Here is a 26,784-nt window from a genome sequence, read left to right as displayed (position 1 = left end):
ATATAGTTTATATTTTGGTTGGATACTTTCAAAATTCTCTGGCTGGTCTCTTCAGCGTGCCTACCCTAGCTTTAATATATGAATACAAGAACAGATGATGCACTAGTTAACAATAATTGTATGACCAAAAATATAATGTTTCATATATACATTCATACATTAATATTCACACCAGAAAAGGGTTAGACCCAGGTCTGAGCCGGTGCCCCAGAGTTCATGACCTGACTTCCTGTTCCTACCGCCAGGCTCTGTTATGACAGGGTCAGGCCTCAGGGGTCATGGCCAAGGGTCATGACCCCAGCCTAAAGCAGAGAAGCCCTGCTCTCAGCCAATAGGAGAGGACTCTGTTCCCAATTAAGAGGATAGGGCTCTGGTCCCGGCCAATAGCAGCGGTTGCTGCTCACAGCCCAAAGCATCGGGGGCTAGTGTGTCTGGTTCGTATTAAACGTGGGATGCGTTTGAGACTTGAGGCTAAGACGTATGACACATGAACTCTTCATGATTTGTTAGAAGCCATTACGAACACGTTAAATACAATATATAGAAACAGGGGTTTTATATTGTTATAACCATATAACAATAAAACATATTAAACACAAACAGCTCTCCCATCTGACCTGGTCTTGTAAGGTTCTCGTAGTTTAGGGTCTAGCCGGTCGTAGTCTAGTAGGGTCTAGTAGGGTCCTGGTCTAGTAGGGTCCTGGTCTAGTAGGGTCCTGGTCTAGTAGGGTCCTGGTCTAGTAGGGTCCTGGTCTAGTAGGGTCCTGGTCTATTAGGGTCCTGGTCTAGTAGGGTCTAGTAGGGTCCTGGTCTAGTAGGGTCCTGTTCTAGTAGGGTCCTGGTCTAGTAGGGTCCTGGTCTAGTAGGGTCTAGTAGGGTCCTGGTCTAGTAGGGTCTAGCAGGATCTAGAAGGGTCCAGTTCTAGTAAGAACTGGACTAATATTTTAAGTCCTCGATAACTAATATTTTTGAGTCCTAGACTAATTGTGAATTTATCTAGTTGGGTCCTGGCCTACAAATTCATTTGTAATTAATCACATAGATATTACCGATTTTTGCAAGGCCCACAGAGTACTTACATAGGGAGTTTGTCTTGGTGGAATATGACACCACATCCACTACCCGTTGGTAGCACCCACCTGGGTGACATCACCCACCTGGTTGCCATCACCCGACTGGGTGACGCACAGCAGCCAGTGGGCACCAGAATGCTGCTGACAAACATCACAGTGCAGAGGAATGATGCCGTCTAATTAGTGACCAGAGGAATATGGGTTGGCCATGATGGGACAAGAGCCAGGGTGGGGATTTGGCAAGGACTCCAGGCGGGTTGGTCCCCACTACTGCTGTGATGAGTGGGATCTGTAGTGACCACAGAGAGACCTTGGTTTATCCTCTCATCCAAAAGAAGGTGCCCTACGTCCCGGATCTTTTGTGGCAGTATGTAATAATAATAATACATTTTATTTATAATGCACTTTATATTCAAGAATCTCAAAGTGCTTCAGAGAAAAAAAAAAAAAAAAAACTATTAAAAGGGGAACCTCAAAGAAAGTTTAGCTAAATGCTCTTTTAAAGAGATGGGTTTTGAGGTTCCGTTTAAAAAGAGCTGTAGTCTGTGGAGCCCTCAGGTGGTCAGGGAGGGCATTCCATAGTCTAGGGGAAGCAGCAGAAAAGGCCCGATCACCCATGGTGCACAGCTTCGTATGTCGGGTTTGGAGGGTGTGAGTGGATCCTGAACGGAGTGTACGTGAATTTGTCGGGGGGGTGAGGAGTTCCTGAAGGTAGAGGGGGGCAAGTCCGTGAAGGCACTGGTGGGTGAGGAGGGAGACCTTGTACTCAATTCTGAGTGGGACAGGGAGCCAGTGCAGTGATTTCAGGATGGGGGTGATGTGGTCATGCTTGCGCACCCTCATCAGGACCCTGGCAGCACTGTTTTGAATGTATTGGAGCCTCTGGATGCTCTTGCCAGGGATCCCAATGAGGAGTGCATTGCAGTAGTCCAACCTGGAGGAGACAAAGGCATGGACGAGCTTCTCTGCATCAGCCAGGGTGAGTGATTGGCGGAGTTTGGCGATGTTCCTGATGTGGTATAAAGCTGTCTTACAGAGGTGTTTGATGTGGGTGTCAAAATAAAGTTGTGGGTCCATTTTAACACCGAGGTTGGTGACAGATGTGGAAAGGGGGATGTTTTTGCCAGAGAAGGTGATATTGGTGATGGTGGGGGAGCGGAGCTGATGTGGCGTGCCAACAAGGATGGCTTCCGTTTTATGGCTGTTAAGTTGTAGGAAGTTGAGCTTCATCCATGCCTCTATCTCCTCCAGGCAGGTGGTCAGTGTGGATGTTGGCAGAGGGGCAGAAGAAGTGGGGGTTGTCCCATGTAGAGGGATGAGCACTCCCTTCTGGCCCTCCAAAACCTCTACCAGTAGCAGCTGCTCTCAGAGGACTCACCAGACCTGCTGAACTTCCAGAGGAACCAGCAGTGCAAGGCAGGTAGACCTGGTACATTTGCGACCTGCTTTCTGAAGTTTACTGGTCTAGTTGGGTCTAGGGTCCCGGTCCAGTAAGGTCCTGGTCTGGTAGAGTCCTGGTCCAGTAGGGTCCTGGTCCAGTAGGTTCCTTGTCTAGTAGAGTCCTGGTCCAGTAGGGTCCTGGTCTAGTAGGGTCCTGGTCTAGTAGGGTCCTGGTCTAGCAGGATCCTGGTCTAGTAGGGTCTAGTAGGGTCCTGGTCTAGTAAGGTCCTGGTCTAGTAGAGTCTAGTAGGGTCCTGGTCTAGTAGGGTCCTGGTCTAGCAGGGTCCTGGTCTAGTAGGGTCCTGGTCTAGTAGGGTCCTGGTCTAGTAGAGTCTAGCAGGGTCCTGAGAGGAGAGTTATCGCCATAGTCCAACACCTCACTTTTAGCATAGTGCTTTTTATTTAGTGTCTGGAAGTGTTTTACCTCCAGACAGTATTTGGGATGCAAGTGCAGGATGTGGTCAAAACCCATCGATTACTCAAAATGCATAACGAAAAACACACACATACGCACACACACACACACACACACACACACACACACACACACACACACACACACACACACACACACACACACACACACACACACACACACACACACACACACACACACACACACACACACACACACACACACACACACACACACATACACAAACATACACACACACACAAACACACGTTTAACGCCACCTTCTGTCTCTGTTTAAGAGTCATTCGGTGTGGTCTAAACTCTAAAGTGTTGGTCTCTTGGGGGCTGATCAGGTCTGGTATGGTCTTTAGTTATGAGTAATTAGTAAGGAGATTTAAACACACTCCAATGTCCTGTTCGTCACCAAACAAACACATCTGTCACGTTATTGACTTTGACTTGTAATTATATAGAAATTATTGTGTTTTGTCGAGAGCTCTAAAGTGACACATGATTTATAATAAATGTGGTGGTAAATGGTCCTGGTCTAGTAGGGTCCTGACTCCTGATCTATACACTCAAAAAAATGATTTTTTGCCATAATAAACTTTAAGCTTAACATTTAAATTAAACCTGTTCAAAGTAAATACATCATATATTATATTCATCCATATTCATTAAATACAACATAAACCAGTTCAATAGGAAATTAAATCTGATTTATTCACATTAAGTCTATTTAATCGTTTCACTGGAATTCATTGGATCCACCTGAAGCACGCGGGCACACCACTCTTTCATTCCCGAATAGACCTCGTGCTGATGAATGGACCGAGTTTGGTAAGCTTTTTATCCGTTTAAGTTAACTAGAAACCGATTATTTATTAGATGTCCACATGTTTAATGGGGAACATTAGAATAGATGTTCTGTTACTGAATATAAGCGTTTCTTTATTCATTTAGGCGAGTTATCTAGCACTGTAACTAGCACTAGCTAACTATTTAGCTAACTAGCTGGGTAACCTGGCTAGGAAAATAGTCATGAAACACCATAAATATGCTATTGCTTTCACAATGGTATCGCAAATCCCTTGGCTTATATTGTGCAACGGCTTGTGCCCTTAGCATTTAGGCATGGTTTACGTCAGGTGGCTAGCACTACGACATTGGGTCTGCCAAAGCATTTAGCTAGCTATCGTATTTCGCATGTCCCCGCGATTGACTGGCTCCTGGCCGTTAAGGTGGAATCGAGGGAGTGGTTGCCGACCGTACACGTCCAGCCGTTGAGTAGGGAGTGAGAGCCTGTTGTCGGGAGTGTACTGGTAATCTATGAAAACGTGGTTGTTTTGATAAAACACAGTTCGAATATATGCTATACTTTGCCATCTCCAAATGTATTAAAACGTCCAAAGATGCCATATTACCACAGTTTTGGACGAGAGTTGGTAATGACGGCTGTTGGGGGGGGGGGGGGGGGCATGCCCATGGACTTACATTTATCGTCTCGTGTGAATTGTCACTAATGCCGCTTTTCCACCGCACATGTAGCTCGACTCGACACAACACGACTCGACACGACTCGACACGGTAGCAGCGCGGGTGCTTTTCCACCGCAAATAGTACCTCCGGGACGTGGGCGGGGTCGTCTGCGCGAAAGGGCCGTGACGTATTTTTGTACGCGACGCAAACAACACCTACGTAACCCACACATGGACAGAACCCACATAACAACAATGGAGAACATCGATGCGATGGTATTCGTGTTCGTATTATTAGCTGGCATCTTGAAGAAGTGGAATATGTTGGCTGCGGCGCTACTATGGCTGTTCTATCGTTACCAGCATGGTTGCCATGTCGCTCTCGTGACTTCGTCACACTCTCTGGCCAATCAGTGGCCGGCCGTCTGCCGACGTCACATTTTAGCATCGGCTCAGCCGCTTGGAACCTAGAGCGAGGCGGTACTAGAAAAAGCAGCCACTTGAGGTACTAGATCGCGGTGGAAACGCAAAAAAGGCGAGCTGAGTCGAGTCGAGTCGAGTCGTGTCGAGCTGGTACCATGCAGTGGAAAAGCGGCATTATAGCCTACTTTTCCTCAATTTTCATATTCAGGTATTCTCTCTTTGGATTTACTTTGTGAAAACCAGGGCAACCTCTTAATAGTAAGTATTAGTGGCATTTTTTGTTGGGTTTTCTCTACTAAAATATTGATCAGCTAATCTATCCCTTCCACCCTTTCTTTTTTTTCTGCAGGTTTGTGTGAATGTGGGAGTGTAAACTTTGTGACATATCACCAGTATCAAGCAGGTATTGAGCTCAGCGTTATTCTTGTAATTTAGTGCTCTTCAGATCACACTAACAGTTGCCTCTGGATCAATCTCAATCTCCACACACACACACACACACACACAGGAGATTGTACTAATTTGTACAACTGTCAATAAATGTATTTGTTTTTTATTTATTTTCCAAATTCCTTTCCAGGCTCCTTGTTGTCGTAATAAATATGGATAATTGCTCTAATGTATGTCCTACCTTCTTATTTCTTCGCAAAATGATATTTAACTTGTGTTTTTGTAAACAGTGATAGCTGAATTTCAGCAGAATACGAAAACTGAGGTACAGTGAAGACTATTTAAGCCCAAAAGTTAAAATGTATGCATTTCAATTACATGACAATTTTCCATCTATTTTGATCACATAACTCCAATGTAAAAAATGACATTTCAATCCATGTTTATTAATCATGTTCATTCAACATGAATAAAATAGATAAACTCAACATTAATCAATTAAATTGGACTTACTCAGGTATTATGCATAAACCCAATGTATTTGGTTAGATTACATGAACATGATTAATAAAGATGGATTGAAATGTCATTTTTTACATTGGAGTTATGTGATCAAAATAGATGGAAAATTGTCATGTAATTGAAATGCATAAATTTTAACTTTTGGGCTTAAATATTTTTTTGAGTGTAGCTCTGTAGTGACATATGATAATAAATGTCAACAGCTCTACCATTGTCAATAACCCATTCGTTACTGTGTGACTTTTCCGTATTAGATTCCTTTCAAATTGCCTTTTGACTCTCCTCCATCCTTGCCTTGAAACTGATGGCCAGGATTCACATTCAAACTAAACTTCTGTTTCAAACCATGAAGGCATAGCATTGCTTTTGTTTGGCCCTTAATTTTTTCTTAATTGTTTCTTGCATTGTTCTTAATTATTGCAGTCAATAATAAACAAGGGAAACATTGGGTCTTCAAGTTTACCCACAGGTGGTTCTCACCTCATCTGCTTTGAATCCACCGCCTGAGTAGGGTTGGAAGGGGTTAAGAGTCACGTGGCTAAGCGAGTGGCGTTATAAAAAGTGTATGTGCAGAAAAAGAGAACAAAGAAATCACAATCTATTTACCAGGAGGGAGACTGAGTCACCCAGCGCCAGGCTCGCAGGAGAAGGTTGCAGGGTCCGGGTCCCCGGTTCTCCCGGTTCTCCCGGTTCCGGCTGCTGCTTCTGAGGATGAGGATGATGATGATGATGATGATGAGGACGGGTCCAGTGTTCTGCTGCTTCTTCACGCTGCTCTGCCTCCGAGGCATGCTGCATTGTTCTCCGGTTCTCCGCGGTGGGGCCAGCGAGCAGATCGCTGCTGCACCGGTGAGTGAAACACTTTTCCCTACAACTTAATTTGTCCCGTCAACCCAAACCCTCTCCATGGATGAAGGAAATTCACCTTTACACAGTAAACAGATTACCTACTGCAGGGGGAACTTCTGCCTTAACACCTCCAGTAAACCCATTACAAACAACTTCTTCCTTATCAATATCTACAAGGATGAAATGCGTTGGGACTTGGGACAGGCATGTCACGTGTTCGCCGCTTTAATGAATAACAAATAAATGTGAGTTAAAGCACACACACGCACGCAAGTAAAAAAAAAACACGCCCGCAAGTTAAAACACACACACGCACACGAGTTAAAACACACACACGCACGCGAGTTAAAACACAATCCCGCGCTTTAACTCCCGTGCGTGTGTGTGTTTTAACGCACATTTCATTATAAAGCAAAAATCGCCAAGCTCGGTCCTGTCCGCTCAGCAGAACCCCTCCCCCCGCCTCATGCTTGGGTCAATGATACCACAGTCACTTGTGTAATAATTAAAAATATATATATTTTGAAGTGTTGAAAACAGCCTGCACTCACAGTAATTACATGAGTAACAGCCTAGTACCACCAGCATAAGCAGTAAGGCTGCTTTGACTTGCAATAGATTACTGTTATCTGGTTCTGTTTGCTCTGCAGTCTGCAGCCAGCGCTCTGGAGATGTGTTGACACCCGAGAGAAAATATGTTTTTGACAAGGGGATTGGGTTCCCGTGTCTGCAGGGCAGGAAGCGTTAATAACAGTTGTTCAACAACAACACCATAAAGAAAGAGAGGGGAGCTAACTTTGTGACGGTGGAATCTGGCGAGGCAAGGGCTCAGGCATAGCAGACCAGAAGTGAAATGGTTTGATAGCAGTGTGACCACTTCTTGAAGAAATATAGGTACATGAAACATCAAATGTGTAGCAGACATACTACAGTCACATACTGCTGCGTGAACATTGACAAACAAAGACAGAAAACACTTCATAGAAAGTTACAATCCATGGGACCAACTTGCGCTGAGCCCAACGTAGAGATGAATACAACCACATGTTGGGAGTCTGTGAGGGAACATTATTTATCAGTGGGTTGCACCTGCAATGTCTGCGTGTTATTTGTCTGCTGTTTTTAACCTGGAAAGTCTAATCTGTAGTTTGGTCAATTTGTTTGCCATTGTTGACAAGGGAGAGGAGAGAGATTAGACACGCCTGGACAGGCCTGTGGGCTCCCGGGAGAAAAAGCCTGGTGGATAATTCTCTTGTAAATAAACGCAGGGCCAGGGCCTCTTGCCTCCTGCCTCATCCTGTCTGCTGCAGACCCCAGCCTCAGAACACAGCAGCAGACTGGCCCCCGGAGCAGACCCAGATCTGGGTCAGACCGGCCCTGGCACCCCGCCCAGCCTCCCAACCACCACACACCTTTAGCTGCTATTCACATACTTAGCTCGTTAGGAGGGCGCAACTCATTAGTAGTAGAACGGGTGCGGCTCTTTAGTATTAGAGACTCAACTCTGCATTAGTTGAGATTCACCTTGTTAGCATAAGGGGTTAAACTCCTTAGTATTAGAGGCTCAACTCTGCATTAGTTGAAACTCAACCTGTTAGTAGAAGGGGTTCAACTCTTTAGTATTAAAAAGATAAAGATAAAGATAAAGATAGACTTTATTGTCATTGTACAGTCACCTATACAACGAAATTGGGAGAGCCAACTGAAGGTGCATTACACATACAAAATAAATAAATAAATAAACAAATAAATAAATAAACACGCAATTTAAGTAAAAAATTTAAGAGGCTCAACTCGGCATTAGTTGAGACTCAACTCGCTAGGAGAAGGGTCAAATAGTTAGCCAAAGGGGTTCAACCCATTAGGAGAAAATGTTCAACTGGTTAGTAAAGGAAGAAGCTAAACTCATTAGTAGCAGAGGCCCAACTTGTTCGCAGAAGAGGATTAACTCATAAAGAGAAAATGCTCAACTTGTGGGGAGAACAGGCTCAACTCATTAGGAGAAGAGGCTCAACACATTAGGACCAGAGGCTCAACTCGTTAGAAGAATCTCAACTTATTAGAAAAAGAGGCTCAATTTGCGGGGTAAAGAGGCTCAACTCGTTAGAAGAAGCTCCCCTCGTTAGGTAAAGCTCAACTAATCAGGAGAAGAGTTCTACTCATTAGAAGAAGAATTCTATTTGTTAGGTGAAGAGGCTCAACTCGTTTGAAGGAGAGGCTTAACTCATTAGGAGAGGAGGCTCTACTCGTTAGGAGAAGAGACGCAAACTCGTTAGAAGGGGTTCAATCATAAACAAAAATATGGACAAGCATCTGTCAGCCATCGGAGCGTTGTCACAATGTTGAAACTTTAGCAACCGAGTAACAATCCATGTCTGGTCCCATTCATAAGAGGGCGGGGGTGGAATGAGTGCATCTTACCAGTCTATGCATGAAAGAATTACAACCATATGGTGATCGTTCCTGCTAGGGTTCGACTCGTTAGTAGGAGAGGCTACTAACAAGTAGCCTCTCCTACTAACAGGAGAGGCAGAGGTTCAACTCGTTAGTAGGAGAGACTCAACTCTTTAGTAAGAGAGGCTAAACTCGTTAGTAGGAGAGGCTCAACTCGTAAGTAGGTTGCAGGGTTTAGGCCTGGCCTCCATCCCGCTATTAATTATAACAATCATAATAACTTTTATTCATATATCGAGGACTCAAAATATATTAAAGCGTCAGGACCTGTGAGTACATGATGTGATTATGCTGATTGTATGCTGATTTATAGTGCAGCAGCTTCCAACACACTAGCATCTTGCTCACAGGCGTCTGTGTCGGTTTGGCTTGCTGATTGTGCTGTAGTTAAAGGAACAATATGTAGCAGAGCGTATAATATGTTAATGCCTCTCCAGACTAGAACTCACGTGAGTTGCAAAGTTGAGGACAGGGAAAAAGCACGAGCGCAAGACGAGACAAGCACAACATTATACATCTTAGACTAGTGCAATAACTCTATATTGACAATGACAATTGTAATTTATTCATTGTTTGCAAATTATAAACCAGCTCATGTGGCATCTCGAAATCCTTCTGGGTTCCAACCTTTTTCCCAACCTAGCTTTTTCCAAAGCTAGCACAAGGCTTTTTAAGGGGAGTAGAATGTAGGCAATCTCCGCGGCTGCAGCACACTGTCTTTGTGGGCCAATTTGTTTCTCATCTGGCAACCCGGGGTCCCGGGTACACACAGGCCAAAGCAATAAACAAACGCTCAGAATTTCAAAGGAGAACAGAGTTAGTATGGCTAGTATACTTGGCATGTTTCCTTAAACTCCAATAAAATATCATGGTCATTTTCTGATATGGGTTAGGTACAGTACATGTTTTACATATATCTCCTTTAAAGTTGTACATAGGTATGTCATTTTTTCTATACGTCCTCTGAGCTCCATAATGTATTAACGTGGGAATATAATCATGTATAAAAAGAGAAGTTTATTCTATAATATATTTTCCAGAAATGTTGTAGAACAAGCTGTCGTATGTTAGGAGCGTGTTAAAACACGCTGGATTTGCTCCTCAAATACCAGAAGGACACACACACACACACACACACACCCATATGCACACCCCCATGTGTTGGCGTGGCGATGAGACACGTTGTGGTCGTGATGTTTCCTGACGAGTCAGCAGCCCCCCCCCCCATCTCGGGAGATTCTCACAAATTATACCACAACAGCAGGAGATAGAGAGACACTTGCTGACACAATGTCTCTCTCTCTCTCCCTCCCCCTCTCTCTACCGCTCTGCCTCTTTGTATGTTTCTCTCTCCCTCTCTTTGTATCCCTCCCTCTCTCTACCTCTCTTTGAAAAGCGTTGACATTAATGGTCTTTACATTTTTACACTACAATATTGTAGTGTAGTAATGTCACAGTGGAAGCAGCGGTGGTTGATACTGATATCTGACATTATATCGAATCCAATCTGAATCTGACCCAATCAATAATCAATTGTATTTTCATATTATATTTAATGTAATCTGATCTAATCATATACCTAATGTAATCTGATCTAACAGAAATCAAATTTTATATTATCTTTATTTTTTCTGAGAGACGGTGTCAGAGGTGGGGCGGGGTAGGCTATGGGTGTTGCCATACAATAGCAGAGGGGGTGGAGGAGTGAGAGGTGGTGTAGGAGGAGAGGGATGGTGTCCTACTGTAGGAGAAGAGGGGGTGGTGTAGGAGGAGAGGGATGGTGTCCTACTGTAGGAGAAGAGGGGGTGGTGTAGGAGGAGAGGGATGGTGTCCTACTGTAGGAGAAGAGGGGGTGGTGTAGGAGGAGAGGGATGGTGTCCTACTGTAGGAGAAGAGGGGGTGGTGTAGGAGGAGAGGGATGGTGTCCTACTGTAGGAGAAGAGGGGGTGGTGTAGGAGGAGAGGGATGGTGTCCTACTGTAGGAGAAGAGGGGGTGGTGTAGGAGGAGAGGGATGGTGTCCTACTGTAGGAGAAGAGGGGGTGGTGTAGGAGGAGAGGGATGGTGTCCTACTGTAGGAGAAGAGGGGGTGGTGTAGGAGGAGAGGGATGGTGTCCTACTGTAGGAGAAGAGGGGGTGGTGTAGGAGGAGAGGGATGGTGTCCTACTGTAGGAGAAGAGGGGGTGGTGTAGGAGGAGAGGGATGGTGTCCTACTGTAGGAGAAGAGGGTGGCTACAAAGTTTGAAAGGGTTCCTCTCCATCCTTCCTCTCCAATGCTTCTGTTAATTAGCATTTAGCATCAACACGCTGATCCTCCTCCTGCTGTTGTCTTGTGCAGGGCTCGGACAGGTTCCCAGTCCTGAGGAAGAGAGGCAGAGAAACCCAGACGAAGGACCCGGGGCCCCAATCCAACTCCAGTCAGGCCTGGAGCCGCCCGCGCTGTGGGGTCCCGGACTTCCCCGGGCCGGTACACCTCAGCGGGCGACGGAAGCGCTTCGTTGTGTACGGAGGGCGCTGGGAGAAGACCGACCTCACCTACAAGTACTGACACCTGGGATGCGTTGCCAATGTCTGTCTCTTGAGATTCGTATTAACATCACGTCTTAGAGACACATGGCCACATATAGCAAACGTGATTGGCTACAAAGTCTGAAGGTCAGCCAGTGAACATCACACTTAATGTACGTACTTATTGTATGTCGTACTTAGTTATACTACTTAGTTGTGTAGCATCTTATCCCAGCTACCTTTGTTGTATACAGGGAATGGGTTATCCTAGCGATTGTTAGTGCTTGGCACTTGTTTCTATGAACATCCTTACTGTACTGACAGTGATATATTGTTGTTTCACCTTCTTATGACAAATATACTTATTGTAACTTGCTTCGGATAAAAGCGTCTGCTAAATGCTCTAAATGTAAATGTAACATGGCCCAGCTCAGCTGTCCCAGCCGTCCCCCGTTCTACATGGCTCCTACTGGTAATGCTTCTGATGGGGCTCCAGGCTTGCGTTAACAAGCCTCATCTCCAGCATTAGGAAAACGTTTTGAACCAGACCCCTTGTTTCATCAGCCCTGCTCCAAGTTCAACATGTTTCGTTTCACACGTAATGTAATACCACTAACCTTATAATACTGGCAAACCTTATAATACAAGCTTCTTATAACATGTGGGGGTTTAGCTCTGTATAAAAAGGGTTAGGTCGACTGCAGGCTGTGATGTAGTTCACCTCATAAAACTCTGGAACACTTGAAGGAGCTTAACCTCAAAATGATTCCACGCAGTCAAACAGATCATAGTGGTGGTGAGGTCGTTGGTGTTTGTTTGAAGGTGTTTGAATGAAGGGGTGTGTTCTGTCTGACTGCTTCTTGCTCTCAATTCAATTATGAGTTTTCTGTTTGAGAGAGAGATAAAGAGAGAGAGAGAGAGAGAGAGAGAGAGAGAGAGAGAGAGAGAGAGAGAGAGAGAGAGAGAGAGAGAGAGAGAGAGAGAGAGAGAGAGAGAGAGAGAGAGAGAGAGAGAGAGAGAGAGAGAGAAAGCATATACAGTAAACATGTCTGTCGGGGTGTTAATGTTGTTCGCATTCCCAAATGTATGTTTGTGTGTAATTAAGTGCATACCTTTGTGTGTGTGTGGCTGTGTGTGTGTGTGTTTGTGTCTGTGTGTGCAGGATTGTGCGGTTTCCATGGCAGATGGGTGAGGATAAGGTTCGTCGGGTGCTACAGGAAGCTCTGAGGGTTTGGAGCGAAGTGACGCCACTCACCTTCACTGAGCTCCGCAGCGGGAAGGCGGACATAGTCATCGACTTCACCAGGTAAAACACTCCATCTCCACCCCTTCATCACCCCCTCACCCTTTCATCATCCCTCACCAACACTACATCTCCCCCTCACAACCACCACATCACCCACTCACCACTACCATATCACCCCCTCACCACCCCTTCATCACCCCCTCACAAACTCTACATCAACCCCTCACCACCACCACATCACCCTTCTCACCACCTCTATATCACCTGTATATCCGACCAATATATTTATATATATATATATATATATGTATATATATATACATATATATATATATATATATATATATATATGTATATATATATACATATATATATATATAATATCATAACTACCATTTGTCTCAAGCTGTGTATGTCTGTGTCTCTCTCTCGCTATCTCTCTTATCTATCAATCTATCACAACATACGATATGCATCACAAACTCCTTCTTGATGTGTATTCTAGCACTGTAGTTTGGCAGAAGGAGATTAATTCGGAAAAACAGATTGGAATTTATATATTGCTTAAGCCCACAGGTAAATTACAACGTGCACAATAGACTAACATTTACACAAATAATCGCTGACAAACTGAGAGATTAAGAAACAAGATGAAACCTGCAAGGCCTGACCCGTCAGATGTGGTGCCAGGTCTCATGTTGCCGTACGCTCACGTGTGTGCATGTGTCTTGACGTGCATGGGTCTCAAACTGCTGACTGGTATGGTCATGGTTGTAAGCAGCAGCATAACAATCTGTATTGTCTTAAAACTGCTGTTAAACAGTTTTTAAGCCCCTTATTAGACTTTGTACTTGTGCTAATACAAAAGTGTACTTGTATTGAAGTGAATTGCGCACACAGGTAAATGGCAAACAATAAAAACTTTTCATCATTGCTTAAAAGTAAAAATACCTATAATTTGTTGACACTGTTGACAGGAAGTTGCTGCTTGTTTTAGTGTTTCTGGGACGGTTGTAAAGTAAATGTCGATGTGGTCCAGGTACTGGCACGGGGACAGCCTCCCCTTCGACGGGCCGGGGGGAATCCTGGCCCATGCTTTCTTCCCCAAGACCCACCGCCAGGGAGACATCCACTTCGACTACGACGAGTCCTGGACGCTGGGCAACGACATGGGTAAGAACTGACCAGGCACACGGCTTCGGACCCCTAGAGGAATGTATTTATAATTAACCCCCCTCAATTGCTTCTAAAATAATAGTAATAATAGGCTTATTCAAATAATACAACTAAATACAACAATGTCAAATCTTGTTTATCTTATATAACAATAAATAAATAATAAATTGGGTCCACTCACACTCACACACTATCGGCTCACTGCTCGGAGCAGTGGGGTCTGAAACAACATGTGATCAGCACAACCCGGTCTCACGAAAAGACGTGACACTGTCACGTTATTTAATCTATTGAAACGTGATCAGGATCACGTATTTTCAAATTTCAAACCCATGTATTTCAATTGGAAGTATTTGTCGTGTCACCAGCACGACTTCCAAACTAAGGTTCTGTGCGGGAGCGTTCTCCCTAATGTCCCTTAAGGAGCTCCGTACAGAACATTTATTGTTAAAAATTGTCTGTGATGATAACTAACAATATGACAGCTTTTGGCCACCCATTTCTACTTAAACTTGTCTGTGAACAATATGACAGCTTTAGGCCACCCGTTTCTACTTTCACCTTTGATTCTGAGAAATTGTGACAATTCACGGATATATTAAATGCAGGTGCGCTGTATGTCTTGATGTTTATTTTATCTAGCCATCTACTGTCTTGTTTTTGGTTATGTGAATGAAAGTCCGCGTCGACGCCTCGCAAGTCCAGTGTCGCGAGCGGACGTTGCCATGACATCTAGAAATCATATCGTATTTAATGGGTTGTCATCACTAATATTGATGTGTTGGGCTTGATTATAACACTTGAATAATATTGTTTGCACCACGGCCTGGGGGAATACTCGTATTCTGATACCTGCTGAGTAGTTCCAGTCAGCGTTTAGATTCTCTGCCCGAACCCGAGCCCGACCAGACCCGACCCGCGGGCCGGGTCTGGCCGATATTTCCCACCACTATCCTCGGGCCGGGCCTTTGATCTAGCTTTTTTATTTTTATTTTATCATTGGTTTATTGGCCTAATCTGAGGAGTAATCTATGCCATAAACAGGAACGTTATAGGGCTTTATTACACGGGTCTTCTTCTCAATGCCGTGGCCCGTGGAACACTCCGTTCACTTGCATGGGTAGTAGTCCGGTGACTCGTCAACCCCAGCGTCTTCCGTTGCTAAGCGACGTCACCGTCTTTGCGGACAAATTATTTCTCTGTTGATCAACACTACGAATGCTGGAAACGAATAAATTGTAAAAAAAAAAAAAAAAAAAGACAGCATGTGAAGTTATTTTTTCGTTTTGGCAAGTTCCAGTCAAATTGTCTTTTCAGCCTTCCAAACGAGAGCTGGTAAATTGTGAAAAATGCATTAAACTGTAATCAGAAAACGTGGATATATGCTATTGCAACACAGTCTCACTCCGAGAACGTCAAATACCGACTGTTGGCAAAGGCCCTTTAGCGTCGGTGACTGACGGGAAAGGTACCCTTTGCCGTCGATCTTTATTAATCTTTATTATCTGAATGGGAAATGCAGCTCAGGTGTTTCCTGCTTTTGTGTTATTAAACCGTTACTTTATGTAACTTTTAAAGATATCATCTTGTTAGAAACACAAACACGTATATCTGAGAGCCAACCCAGTCGCCAAAGGATACGTTGACAGTGTACGTTTTCGTGAACACTGGATTACGTCGCATTTCAACATAAAATAGCGTGTTATACACACACACACACACACACACACACACACACACACACACACACACACACCCACACACTGCATTTCGCTGCCAAATAAATAAATAAATAAATACTAAGGCAGAATAAAGAATAAATTAATTCATTATCATTCAACTTCAACATGCGTTATTACAGTACAGTGGTGGAGGGATGACGTATGTTGGCTAACCTGGAAGTGAGCGTCGCCCTGGGTTCCCTTGACAAAAAGCCAACGGGTTTTTCCATTTGATTTTGGATTATTGCAGAAAAATTAGCATCTTTGAAGCACCTCCTCAAAAACTGAAAATAAATAAAAATAACTGTGCTCCAAAGAAAGAAATGTAAACCAATGCATTCCAAATGGGAGTGTTTCTCCAATTTTTCCGTGCTACACAGAACGAAATGTAAACCCATGCAAATAAAGACTTCATGGTCATAATCATTTAAATATCATTAATCTCCTGAGGGTGGTATTCTATTTTTTTCAACGGGGCTGAATCCAGTCACTTGACCGTCATGGTTGCTATGGTGGTTGCTATCCACCGCTGGGTGCAGGTGCAACGAGATGGAGCACTTGCTGAGTCATTTCCTGTAGGGCTGGAGCCACAGGTTGAAGCGTATGCGTCCTTTGAGACCCCCTTTGATATATATAAGAGACCTCAAAGTAAAGCATACTTAAATGTTGTCGACCCAGTCACCTACTGCATCAATTCCTTTAGGGCTTCGGCCTAAAGGACAAAGCCCCTCAGAAGTGTTACCTGCAAGACCTAATGGTTCAGAATGTGGTGGAAAAACAATTTTTGAGATAGGAAGGTCCTACCGCCCTGAAATTTGAATACCTTATTCTAAGGCCTAACTGGGACCCCGGCACCGAAACTTGGCCCGGTCGGACCCCGAGGGCCGGAATGGGGGGCCCTTCCTGCCCGAAACTTGGCCCAGTCGGACCCCGAGTGCCGGAAGGGGGGGCCTGGACTTTCATAATCCTCGCTTGGTGACTGTAAAGGATGTTTGGTCGGATGTTATGACGAAGAATCATAATGTGAATGGGAATATTCTATAAATGTCTTGATATCATCTTTCGTCTCAACACTTCTGCTGCAGCCGCTTAAAGTCTCACTCCGAGAACCTTAAAATATGAATCAATTCATTAGAAGTATGAAAATATCTTCCCGGTTACGTAACGGGGCAAACAAGGTGTCCTTTGACATCTACGTTTCGAGGCGATTGCAACAGTGCCACACATGATCATATTTGAATATGTTTCGGGGTAGTAATTAGCTGTCGATTTTGGAGGCCTTTATCAATAATGACCAGCTATAGATTTGCTTCCTGATGGAGATTTTTGACAAATTACATGTTATTTAGCATCTACACGTTAAGCTGAGTCCAATGAGATCAAGCTCGCCCTCTTGCTACACCGAGATCATGTCCTAGACCCAGGTGTACCATGTAAAATACATGTTACCATTTTCTAGAGTGTCATGCTTGGTGTCATTGGACTCAACTCAACGTGTAGGGGCTAAATAACATGTCATTTGTCACAAATTTCTACCGGGAAGCAAATCAATAGCTGCTCATTATTGATTAAGGCCTCCAATTTCGACAGCTAATTACTACCATTAAACATGTTCGAATATGCTCATGTGTGGCACCGTTGCAATCGCCTGGAAGCGTAGATGTTGAAGGACACCTTGTTCTCCCTCTTACGCCACCGGTAAGATATTTACATGCTTTTGATTGACTAATGAATTGATTCAGCTATTCCCCCGGAAGTCTGGGGTCAAAAGGTCAAAAGGAGCCGGCACCACGCCGCTTATGAGTCAAAAGTTAATGTGTATTTCTCTCATACATTTTGTCATTATTAAAGAGAGGCCTGATTCTCAGATATGCATGTTGGATGGCTACGGTGTAGGTCTGGGAATAACTTCAGGCCAAAATCTGGCAAGCGAGCCGCTGGGTGCAGGTGCAACGAGATGGAGCACTTGCTGAGTCATTTCCTGTAGGGCTGGAGCCACAGGTTGAAGCGTATGCGTCCTTTGAGACCCCCTTTGATATATAAGAGACCTCAAAGTAAAGCTTACTTAAATGTTGTCGACCCAGTCACCTATTGCATCACTTCCTTTAAGGCTTCGGCCTCCTAATTGATCATTGTAGTATAATTGAATGCCCTCTTTCATATATATGATACCTCCACCACTGGGACGTGGCAACAATTCTCCAAATCCATATGGGGAGGGGGGGGTGATGCTTGTGGACAGTAGGGTTGTACACTAGACATAAATAGGAAGAAAACTCAGGAGAAGGAATGACCTCTCATAAATATTTATTTAATAAATTGTTTCAAATAACCCTGCCTCGTTAAATCAGTGAGCTTGGTGTTTTGCTTTCAAAAATAGGTTATAGAAGAAGTCTAAACTGCAGAAAATAAAAACATCCAAGCTGCCTTTTAAGGATACCTTGGAATATCCGTCTATTTTCTAACCATCGGACCCTAGTTTACGACAAAAACAACACAATTTAAGGCAGCTCATTTGCCGCGTGGTTTTTAGAGCCATGTAAGGATTAGAGGGGCTGGTGGATAGCAACCACCATAGCAACCATGACGGTCAAGTGACTGGATTCAGCCCCGTTGAAAAAAATAGAATACCACCCTCAGGAGATTAATGGTATTTAAATGATTATGACCATGAAGTCTTTATTTGCATGGGTTTACATTTCGTTCTGTGTAGCACGGAAAAATTGGAGAAACACTCCCATTTGGAATGCATTGGTTTACATTTCTTTCTTTGGAGCACAGTTATTTTTATTTATTTTCAGTTTTTGAGGAGGTGCTTCAAAGATGCTAATTTTTCTGCAATAATCCAAAATCAAATGGAAAAACCCGTTGGCTTTTTATCAAGGGAACCCAGGGCGACGCTCACTTCCGGGTTAGCCAACATACGTCATCCCTCCACCACTATACTGTAATAACGCATGTTGAAGTTGAATAATAATGAATTAATTTATTCTTTATTCTGCCTTAGTATTTATTTATTTATTTATTTATTTATTTGGCAGCGAAATGCAGTGTGTGTGTGTGTGTGTGTGTGTGTGTGTGTGTGTGTGTGTGTGTGTGTGTGTGTGTGTGTGTGTGTGTGTGTGTGTGTGTGTGTGTGTGTGTGTGTGTGTGTGTGTGTGTGTGTGTGTGTATAACACGCTATTTTATGTTGAAATGCGACGTAATCCAGTGTTCACGAAAACGTACACTGTCAACGTATCCTTTGGCGACTGGGTTGGCTCTCAGATATACGTGTTTGTGTTTCTAACAAGATGATATCATTAAAAGTTACATAAAGTAACGGTTTAATAACACAAAAGCAGGAAACACGTGAGCTGCATTTCCCATTCAGATAATAAAGATTAATAAAGATCGACGGCAAAGGGTACCTTTCCCGTCAGTCACCGATGCTAAAGGGCCTTTGCCAACAGTCGGTATTTGACGTTCTCGGAGTGAGACTGTGTTGCAATAGCATATATCCACGTTTTCTGATTACAGTTTAATGCATTTTTCACAATTTACCAGCTCTCGTTTGGAAGGCTGAAAAGACAATTTGACTGGAACTTGCCAAAACGAAAAAATAACTTCACATGCTGTGTCTTTTTTTTTTTTTTTTTTTACAATTTATTCGTTTCCAGCATTCGTAGTGTTGATCAACAGAGAAATAATTTGTCCGCAAAGACGGTGACGTCGCTTAGCAACGGAAGACGCTGGGGTTGACGAGTCACCGGACTACTACCCATGCAAGTGAACGGAGTGTTCCACGGGCCACGGCATTGAGAAGAAGACCCGTGTAATAAAGCCCTATAACGTTCCTGTTTATGGCATAGATTACTCCTCAGATTAGGCCAATAAACCAATGATAAAATAAAAATAAAAAAGCTCGATCAAAGGCCCGGCCCGAGGATAGTGGTGGGAAATATCGGCCAGACCCGGCCCGCGGGTCGGGTCTGGTCGGGCTCGGGTTCGGGCAGAGAATCTAAACGCTGACTGGAACTACTCAGCAGGTATCAGAATACGAGTATTCCCCCAGGCCGTGGTGCAAACAATATTATTCAAGAGTTATAATCAAGCCCAACACATCAATATTAGTGACAACCCATTAAATACGATATGATTTCTAGATGTCATGGCAACGTCCGCTCGCGACACTGGACTTGCGAGGCGTCGACGCGGACTTTCATTCACATAACCAAAAACAAGACAGTAGATGGCTAGATAAAATAAACATCAAGACATACAGCGCACCTGCATTTAATATATCCGTGAATTGTCACAATTTCTCAGAATCAAAGGTGAAAGTAGAAACGGGTGGCCTAAAGCTGTCATATTGTTCACAGACAAGTTTAAGTAGAAATGGGTGGCCAAAAGCTGTAATATTGTTAGTTATCATCACAGACAATTTTTAACAATAAATGTTCTGTACGGAGCTCCTTAAGGGGCATTAGGGAGAACGCTCCCGCACAGAACCTTAGTTTGGAAGTCGTGCTGGTGACACGACAAATACTTCCAATTGAAATACATGGGTTTGAAATTTGTGCTTTTTAACACGAAAAATTTGAAAATACGTGATCCTGATCACGTTTCAATAGATTAAATAACGTGACAGTGTCACGTCTTTTCGTGAGACCGGGTTGATCAGCAACATGGCCACTTTGGTCTACTTGATTAATAAGTAGACTTTATTGAAGTAAATGCAAATACTTCAATCCTACTTACCCGATGTGCTCATACATGTCTGACTGTCATTCCGAAAAGATAAAATATGAAGCAAGACCGTACGTCTTACCAAAGGAGGAGCCACGGTTAAGAGCTCCCTTAAACACAAACAATCAGCCCAACTGCACACAGTCACCTGGTCACCTCGCACCAATAATTACATTTAGAATATAAGGGATTCTGTGTACAGAAACGGCTAAGAAAGATCATGCACAGTGATCAGAGGGTGATTGACACCATGTGACAATGTGGTTGGCCTAGCTCAGGAGATCGAGCGTGCTGCCTTTTAACCAGAAGGTTGCCAGATCGATCCCCGGCTCCTCTTAGCAGAGTGTCGAGGTCTCCCTGAGCAAGACACCAAACTAGACACTGACTGATCCCGACGAGCAGTCTGACTGCTGACTGCTCCCGACGAGCAGTCAGTGCTCACCCTGCGTGGTTGACTCCGCCATCGGTGTGTTAATGTGTGCTTTGGATAAATGCCGTAAATGGAAATGTGCCCTCCAGGCACGGACCTCCTCCAGGTGGCTGCCCATGAGTTCGGCCACGTCCTGGGGCTGCAGCACTCCAGGGAGCCCGGGGCCGTCATGTCGGCCTACTACACCTTCTCCTACCCCCTGGAGCTCAGCCGGGACGACCGGCAGGGCATCCAGTACCTGTACGGTGCCCGGCCACAGGCCCCCACCTTGGCCCCGCCCCGGCCCCCTCCCCCAGTCAACCCAGAGACCAATGAGATCACTGTGAGTGACACCCTCAAGCTCAAATAGGATCACTAAAAGCATAGTTCTAAACACATAAAGCTTTCAACTCATCTCTCAGTGTTGGCGTTGCCAAAGTATTCCTCTGAGCTTGAGAGTTGAATCCTTGCCTGGCGTTGAAGCTACACCTTGACGCTGCGCTCAAAGTTTAAATAATTTCAACTTTGACCCCAGTTGAAGTGCATCCAATCAGATTACAGCTTTGTTTGACCTTCTAATTCAACCACAACACAAAATCCAACAGTGCTCTTGATTTCCGTACCTAAACCAATTTGATGGATTCAAAGTGCTGAACTGTCCAATTAGCGGGATGCTTATCATGTGTTGACCGCATCATAGTACTAGACAACCAAGGTTAGTCTGAAACAAATAATAGAGCTTAAAGATCCAGTGAACCCAACCCAGGTTTTTTTTGTCTTGAACGTGGTCATTTGTCTTATATGATCTTCAACATAGAAATCTATGCCATTTTATCACTGTACTGAAATAAGTCCCCATTTAGAGAAAAAAGGGGTAAAATCCTATGTTTTTCCCATTCTCTCCAAAACACTATGGTTTGCTCTGCCGCAAACGCAGGTGACGTTTGTTTGGTGACGTCAGACTCCCTTTTCCGAGTTAGTCTGGCATCATGATCAAGGGGCACCTATTGCATACACCACCATGGTGTGTGTGAATGGTGAAGCTCTGCCTGAACCACTGGGTTGGCTGGTAACCTAATCTATCTATCATACATCTGTTTAGTTTTAAAGTTTATTTTTAAAAAGGTCTTTACACCAATTCCAACATGAACATTTGCTCTCTGCTGTCAAACTGATCCACGTAGTGGAGTCATTTACTGTCGTAATCAAACATTTAAAGACCTGTTGCTTAGCGACAACACACCATTGTAGCTCTGAATTACAAAGCTATGAACGATGGTTTCCTCAGCCACCCTCCCATCACATGTGTCTGTGTTCCAGCCTGACGCATGTCACACAGACTTTGACGCCGTGTCCATGATCCGTGGCGAGCTGTTCTTCTTCAAGAGCGGCTATGTGTGGCGGATCCGCGATGGCTACCTTGAGCGCGGCTACCCGGCCCTCGCCTCCCGCCACTGGAAAGGAATCCCAGAGACCGTGGATGCCGCTTTTGAAGACCAGACGGGGAATATCTGGTTCTTCCAAGGTTAGGCCTCTTGCCATGTGGTTCATCACCTAGAATAGTCAGATATTTACAGAGATCACACCAGACAAACCATCTCACACTTCCACTGCAGCAGAAATAAGATTACAAAGAACAATACAAGCCGAGATTGTTCAATCGTCCAATTAAAGGCATTCTTATAAATGTTTCCCTGAGAGATTTGGTTTAAACACGTTGGAATCCCGTACGGGTGGGGCTACAACATAACAGGAATTAACAACCACTGTATGGTATTCCAAGTCATGCTATTATGATCAAAAACATACCAGGCACGACCAAAATTGCCCTGATAGCAGTCTGGTTTGGAGGTACAGACAAACTTTAATCAAGGAAAACGACATGTTCAGCTAAACTCCCTGTTGAGGAAAACTCCCTGTTAATTTGGTGCGTTGATTAGGAGTCAGTACAGAAGTACAGACTTTCACACATTTAAAGGCAAATATGTTTTTTTCTTCACTCTAGCTCACTCAATAATTAAGTTAGCTAGAAAGCTTACAAGTAAGATAGCTATTATGATAAAAGATAAAATGTAAAAGCGTCCTCTCTAGAGCTGTTAGTCCGTTCTGGGCAACAGCATAAATATGGCGGCACAACATGGCGGCCTCCTTGAAGAGGACCCTCTGTCCCAGAGCCCGCAATGTTACAGCGCCGGGTTTCTACAGTAGCCCTAACTGGACAAATTGCTAAAGATAAGACAGGTTTTTCTAAAACGCTACCACCATGCAGAACATTGAACAATCACAATTGCAATATTTATTTTAAGCTATGGCCTATAGTTTTTACAGACAGAAAAAAATTATATCTGTGTCAAAGAACCACATCACTAGAAATGTTGCTACTCGATGCCGTCTTAGAAGATGACGTTATTTTGGAACAGTACAGAACACCGTAGCTTCTCCTAAATGTGTGTGTGTGTGTGTGCGTGTGCTTTCAAACTTTGATGATGCCGCTTGACCTCATAGGGCACACTAACAGTAATTGCCTTTGAGTAACCAAAATAATAAAAAAAACTATTGCCTATTGGTTTAAAGGGAAACTTTAACGATACAAAAGCTTTGTATCGTTAGAAACCCACTCATATTTTTGAATGGTCGTGCATCATTCCCTTATTTTCTGGAGAGACATATCGCAATATGACGATTTTTGCGTAGAAGTAAATAGGAAGTGTAAGAGGGGAGGATTCTCGTAAGACTACAAGCACTAGTCCCACCCCTCTGGGTGGGACCCACTGACGCTACAGACCTATTAGATCAGTGCCAGTGGGTGGGACTTCACCAGCAGAAACTAACATCCACAGCGTCTGAAGCTAAGCTAACAGAGGCTGTTGATAAAACTGAAGTACAATGGCGGAAGGTACTGGATCTGACATAGAAGATGGCACCATGCAAAAGTTCACCATTTCGAAAGAAATACAAACGAGGACTAATTCACTGAGTTCACCAACTAATACTCTTCACTAGAAATGTTGTGTGAAATGATTTTCAAGCAGTCTTGCGGTATCAGCTTGGTAGATGGAACAGCGAGGTGTCCGATAGGCGGAGATCTAGATCAGCGGGAGTGGCCAGCGAAGCTGTGCATCGTGGTGCATGGTGGGAGTTGTTGTCTTCAATCCACAATGGCAAAAAGTCACTTTCTGCCTTTTCTCAGTCAAGACGGCACCAAATTAGAATTTTATTTTATTATTCGACTACATATAGGACCCAATTTCAATACATATTCATGCCTCCACCGGTGAAATGCTCCTTTAAGGCAACCAAAAAAAGACAGGAAAGGGATCCATTGAGTTACTGCTTGATATGACATTTTCCTTAAAAAAATTACCCAATTTAATGACTGATTGTCATGGGTTGTCATGGTGAAAAAGGTTGTCATGGTCATAGTGGTCATGATGGTCATCATGGTGATTAATGTCTCGGTGTGCAGGGAACAACTACTGGGTGTTTGACGCAGAGCGGCCAATCAGGGGGCCAGAGTCCATCCGGGGTCTGGGTCTGTCCGTGTCCCACCTCCAGGCCGCCCTCCGCTGGGGGCAGGACTCTAACTACAACACCTACCTCTTCCAGTCGGGCAGCTACTGGAAGCTCAGCCCCAGTGAGGGCCGTGTAGAATCAGTCTACCCCCACAGCATGCAGGACTGGAGCGGAATCCCACACGACGTAGACGCAGCCTTCAAAGACATCTATGGTAACTCTACATTAAATACCCTTGAAGTACTTACTAACCCCAATCTATTACCTTAACCTTTAATTGCTAAAGTACGACCATCGCAACCCTAACCTAGTACGACCTCTAACTAACCCTGACTTTTAAGTAAATTATAAAAGCCTAACCCGTTCAATGTACCTATATCTGTGTATAAATATATATATATGTATATATATATATTAGGGCTGAGCAAGTTAACACGTCAATTACACGTTAACGCAATCTTATTTGAACGCCATTAATTCAAATTGACACAATAACGCATGTTTTTTTTGTTTTTTTTTCTTTGATTTTGAAAGGTTTTGCCCACAGAATGTCAACATTCATATAAGAATTAATTTTTGATCTTGGTTCAACTTACTTTACATTAAATTACACTTGCAGTAATTGACTGCCTGTTTACATTTCCCAAATCTGTGGCACTACTTATTTTAATTTAACTACACTTGTAGCAACTGTTCATTCACAATTGTACTAATTGACTACCTGTTTACAATTCCCAAATCTGTCGTGTTCCGCAAGTTTCATATTCAACCCACACTGATTGAGTCAATAAAACTCCCTCAAGATCACTTGGTCTAGTTTTTGCTTATTAGTACATTTGGTATGAATGATAATTTGTCATTCCATTTGATAATCTCATTTAACTTCAATTGGAGTCGATTTAAAATAGAATTTTAAAAGGGCTGAGTAATTGCGAGTTAACTAACCAATACTATGCGATTAATCGCGAATTAAACTTTTAATTGTTGCCAAGCCCATATATATATATATATATATATATATATATATATATATATATATATATATATATACACACAGTGTATTGACCCATATCCCCTTGTGTGTTTGGGTTCAGGTTATGCCCACTTCATCCGGGGAAGGCAGTATTGGAAGTTTGACCCAGTGGCTAGGAACTCTCTGGAGGGTTACCCACGGTACATCGGCCAGGACTTCTTCGGCTGCAGACAGAAGAAGTGACACGGAGAGAGTGGAGGGGGCATTCTATTAGTTTGGACCAGAAGAGAACCCATCCTATTCTTCTTCTTTTATGATCACTCGACCGTCCTCTCAGGAACATATTTCCTCAGACTCTGACCTCTGGTGTTGTAATTATAATAAGAATGACGATAATAATGACCATGTTTTACAGTAGACCAAGACACTTATTAACTTTAGGACAAAAAGAGGTAGATGCTGCAAGTTTTTGTGGAGAAACTGTGTCTTTATGTTATCAGGATCTTTTTTTACCACTACTGTATATAACATTTTTCTCCCTCTTCATATGACATTTTGTGTGTCAGTGGATGTTTACTAATTGTTTCCTATTTTCTCAAAAATACTCTCTGTTTTGTGAAATCACTCCCATAAGCACTACCATAAGATGTCTATCCTCACCATGAGCCACATGTATCCACCCATCTGCAAACAGCTTTTGATTCTAGTGTGATCTACAGGGAAAACTAGAACTGCAAGTTCTCCAAATGTTATTCGTTTTTTTGTATTTAATGAAGTTATTAATTATAACACGGTGCTGTATTCAAGATAATCTTTTCAGGGACAGAAGACCAGAGAGTATCTGTAAGGTTCTTCACATTGAAACCCCTCACACCTCGCGGTTCTCCTCGCCTCGGCAGAACCTGGCACCCTACCCGGTACCAGCATCCTGATACCCTTCTCAAACCCTAGTTGCCTCATTTCCTTCAAAACCTAAAATTGTGTTTATATCAATTTTTTTTATAGCAATTCTAATACATATATCTTGTTTCACCTTATCAGCAAAAAAATTGGCACATACAACAATAAATACGAGTATGTCATTGGAATGTGTGTGATAATTTTGACCTTTTATCATAATAATCCCCATGTGCTGTGTGCGGATCCGCATGCATGCATGCTTGTTTGTGTGAATTGCTGAGTCGTGCAACATGTAACTCTCCTGCGGTGCTCGGAGGAGACCAGCGCGGGTCGCTGGCGCTACACTGACCTCTCGGTACTAAGTGATCTTGTTGTTGTGCTTGTTGTTGTTTTGTTGTCTTCCTCTTAAGAGCTGTTGATCATGACTGGTATGATGAAAACGACAACAACGTATTTATAAGCAAACAATTGAGCACACATTTGGCTGTAGATGTATGCTTTTTTTTTCCCTTTTGTACTCACTGATATGTAAAAACATACATATATGTTGATTTCTAATAAAATACCA

General features: G+C 43.5%; 1 protein-coding gene across 2 annotated transcripts in view; it reads left to right on the top strand.

Moving 5' to 3' along the window:
* mmp11a (matrix metallopeptidase 11a) overlaps positions 1 to 26,784 on the top strand; it is a 27,475-nt gene extending 691 nt beyond the window's left edge. The window contains exons 1-11 of one of the 2 annotated variants that reach the window (XM_056591740.1): positions 3,513 to 4,373; positions 5,038 to 5,087; positions 5,179 to 5,232; positions 6,351 to 6,590; positions 11,381 to 11,583; positions 12,713 to 12,856; positions 13,836 to 13,969; positions 20,941 to 21,173; positions 22,151 to 22,355; positions 24,297 to 24,557; positions 25,438 to 26,784. In XM_056591740.1, the coding sequence (XP_056447715.1) occupies positions 6,453 to 6,590; positions 11,381 to 11,583; positions 12,713 to 12,856; positions 13,836 to 13,969; positions 20,941 to 21,173; positions 22,151 to 22,355; positions 24,297 to 24,557; positions 25,438 to 25,559 (1,440 nt within the window). In that variant the 5' untranslated portion in view covers positions 3,513 to 4,373; positions 5,038 to 5,087; positions 5,179 to 5,232; positions 6,351 to 6,452 and the 3' untranslated portion in view covers positions 25,560 to 26,784. Of the gene's footprint in view, positions 1 to 3,512; positions 4,374 to 5,037; positions 5,088 to 5,178; positions 5,233 to 6,350; positions 6,591 to 11,380; positions 11,584 to 12,712; positions 12,857 to 13,835; positions 13,970 to 20,940; positions 21,174 to 22,150; positions 22,356 to 24,296; positions 24,558 to 25,437 lie in introns of those variants that run through there. The other variant, XM_056591741.1, reaches the window with a different exon arrangement.

Source organism: Gadus chalcogrammus, chromosome 6 (genome assembly GCF_026213295.1).
Source record: "Gadus chalcogrammus isolate NIFS_2021 chromosome 6, NIFS_Gcha_1.0, whole genome shotgun sequence".
Lineage (NCBI taxonomy): Eukaryota > Metazoa > Chordata > Actinopteri > Gadiformes > Gadidae > Gadus > Gadus chalcogrammus.
This window is presented reverse-complemented; position numbering and strand designations above follow the sequence as displayed.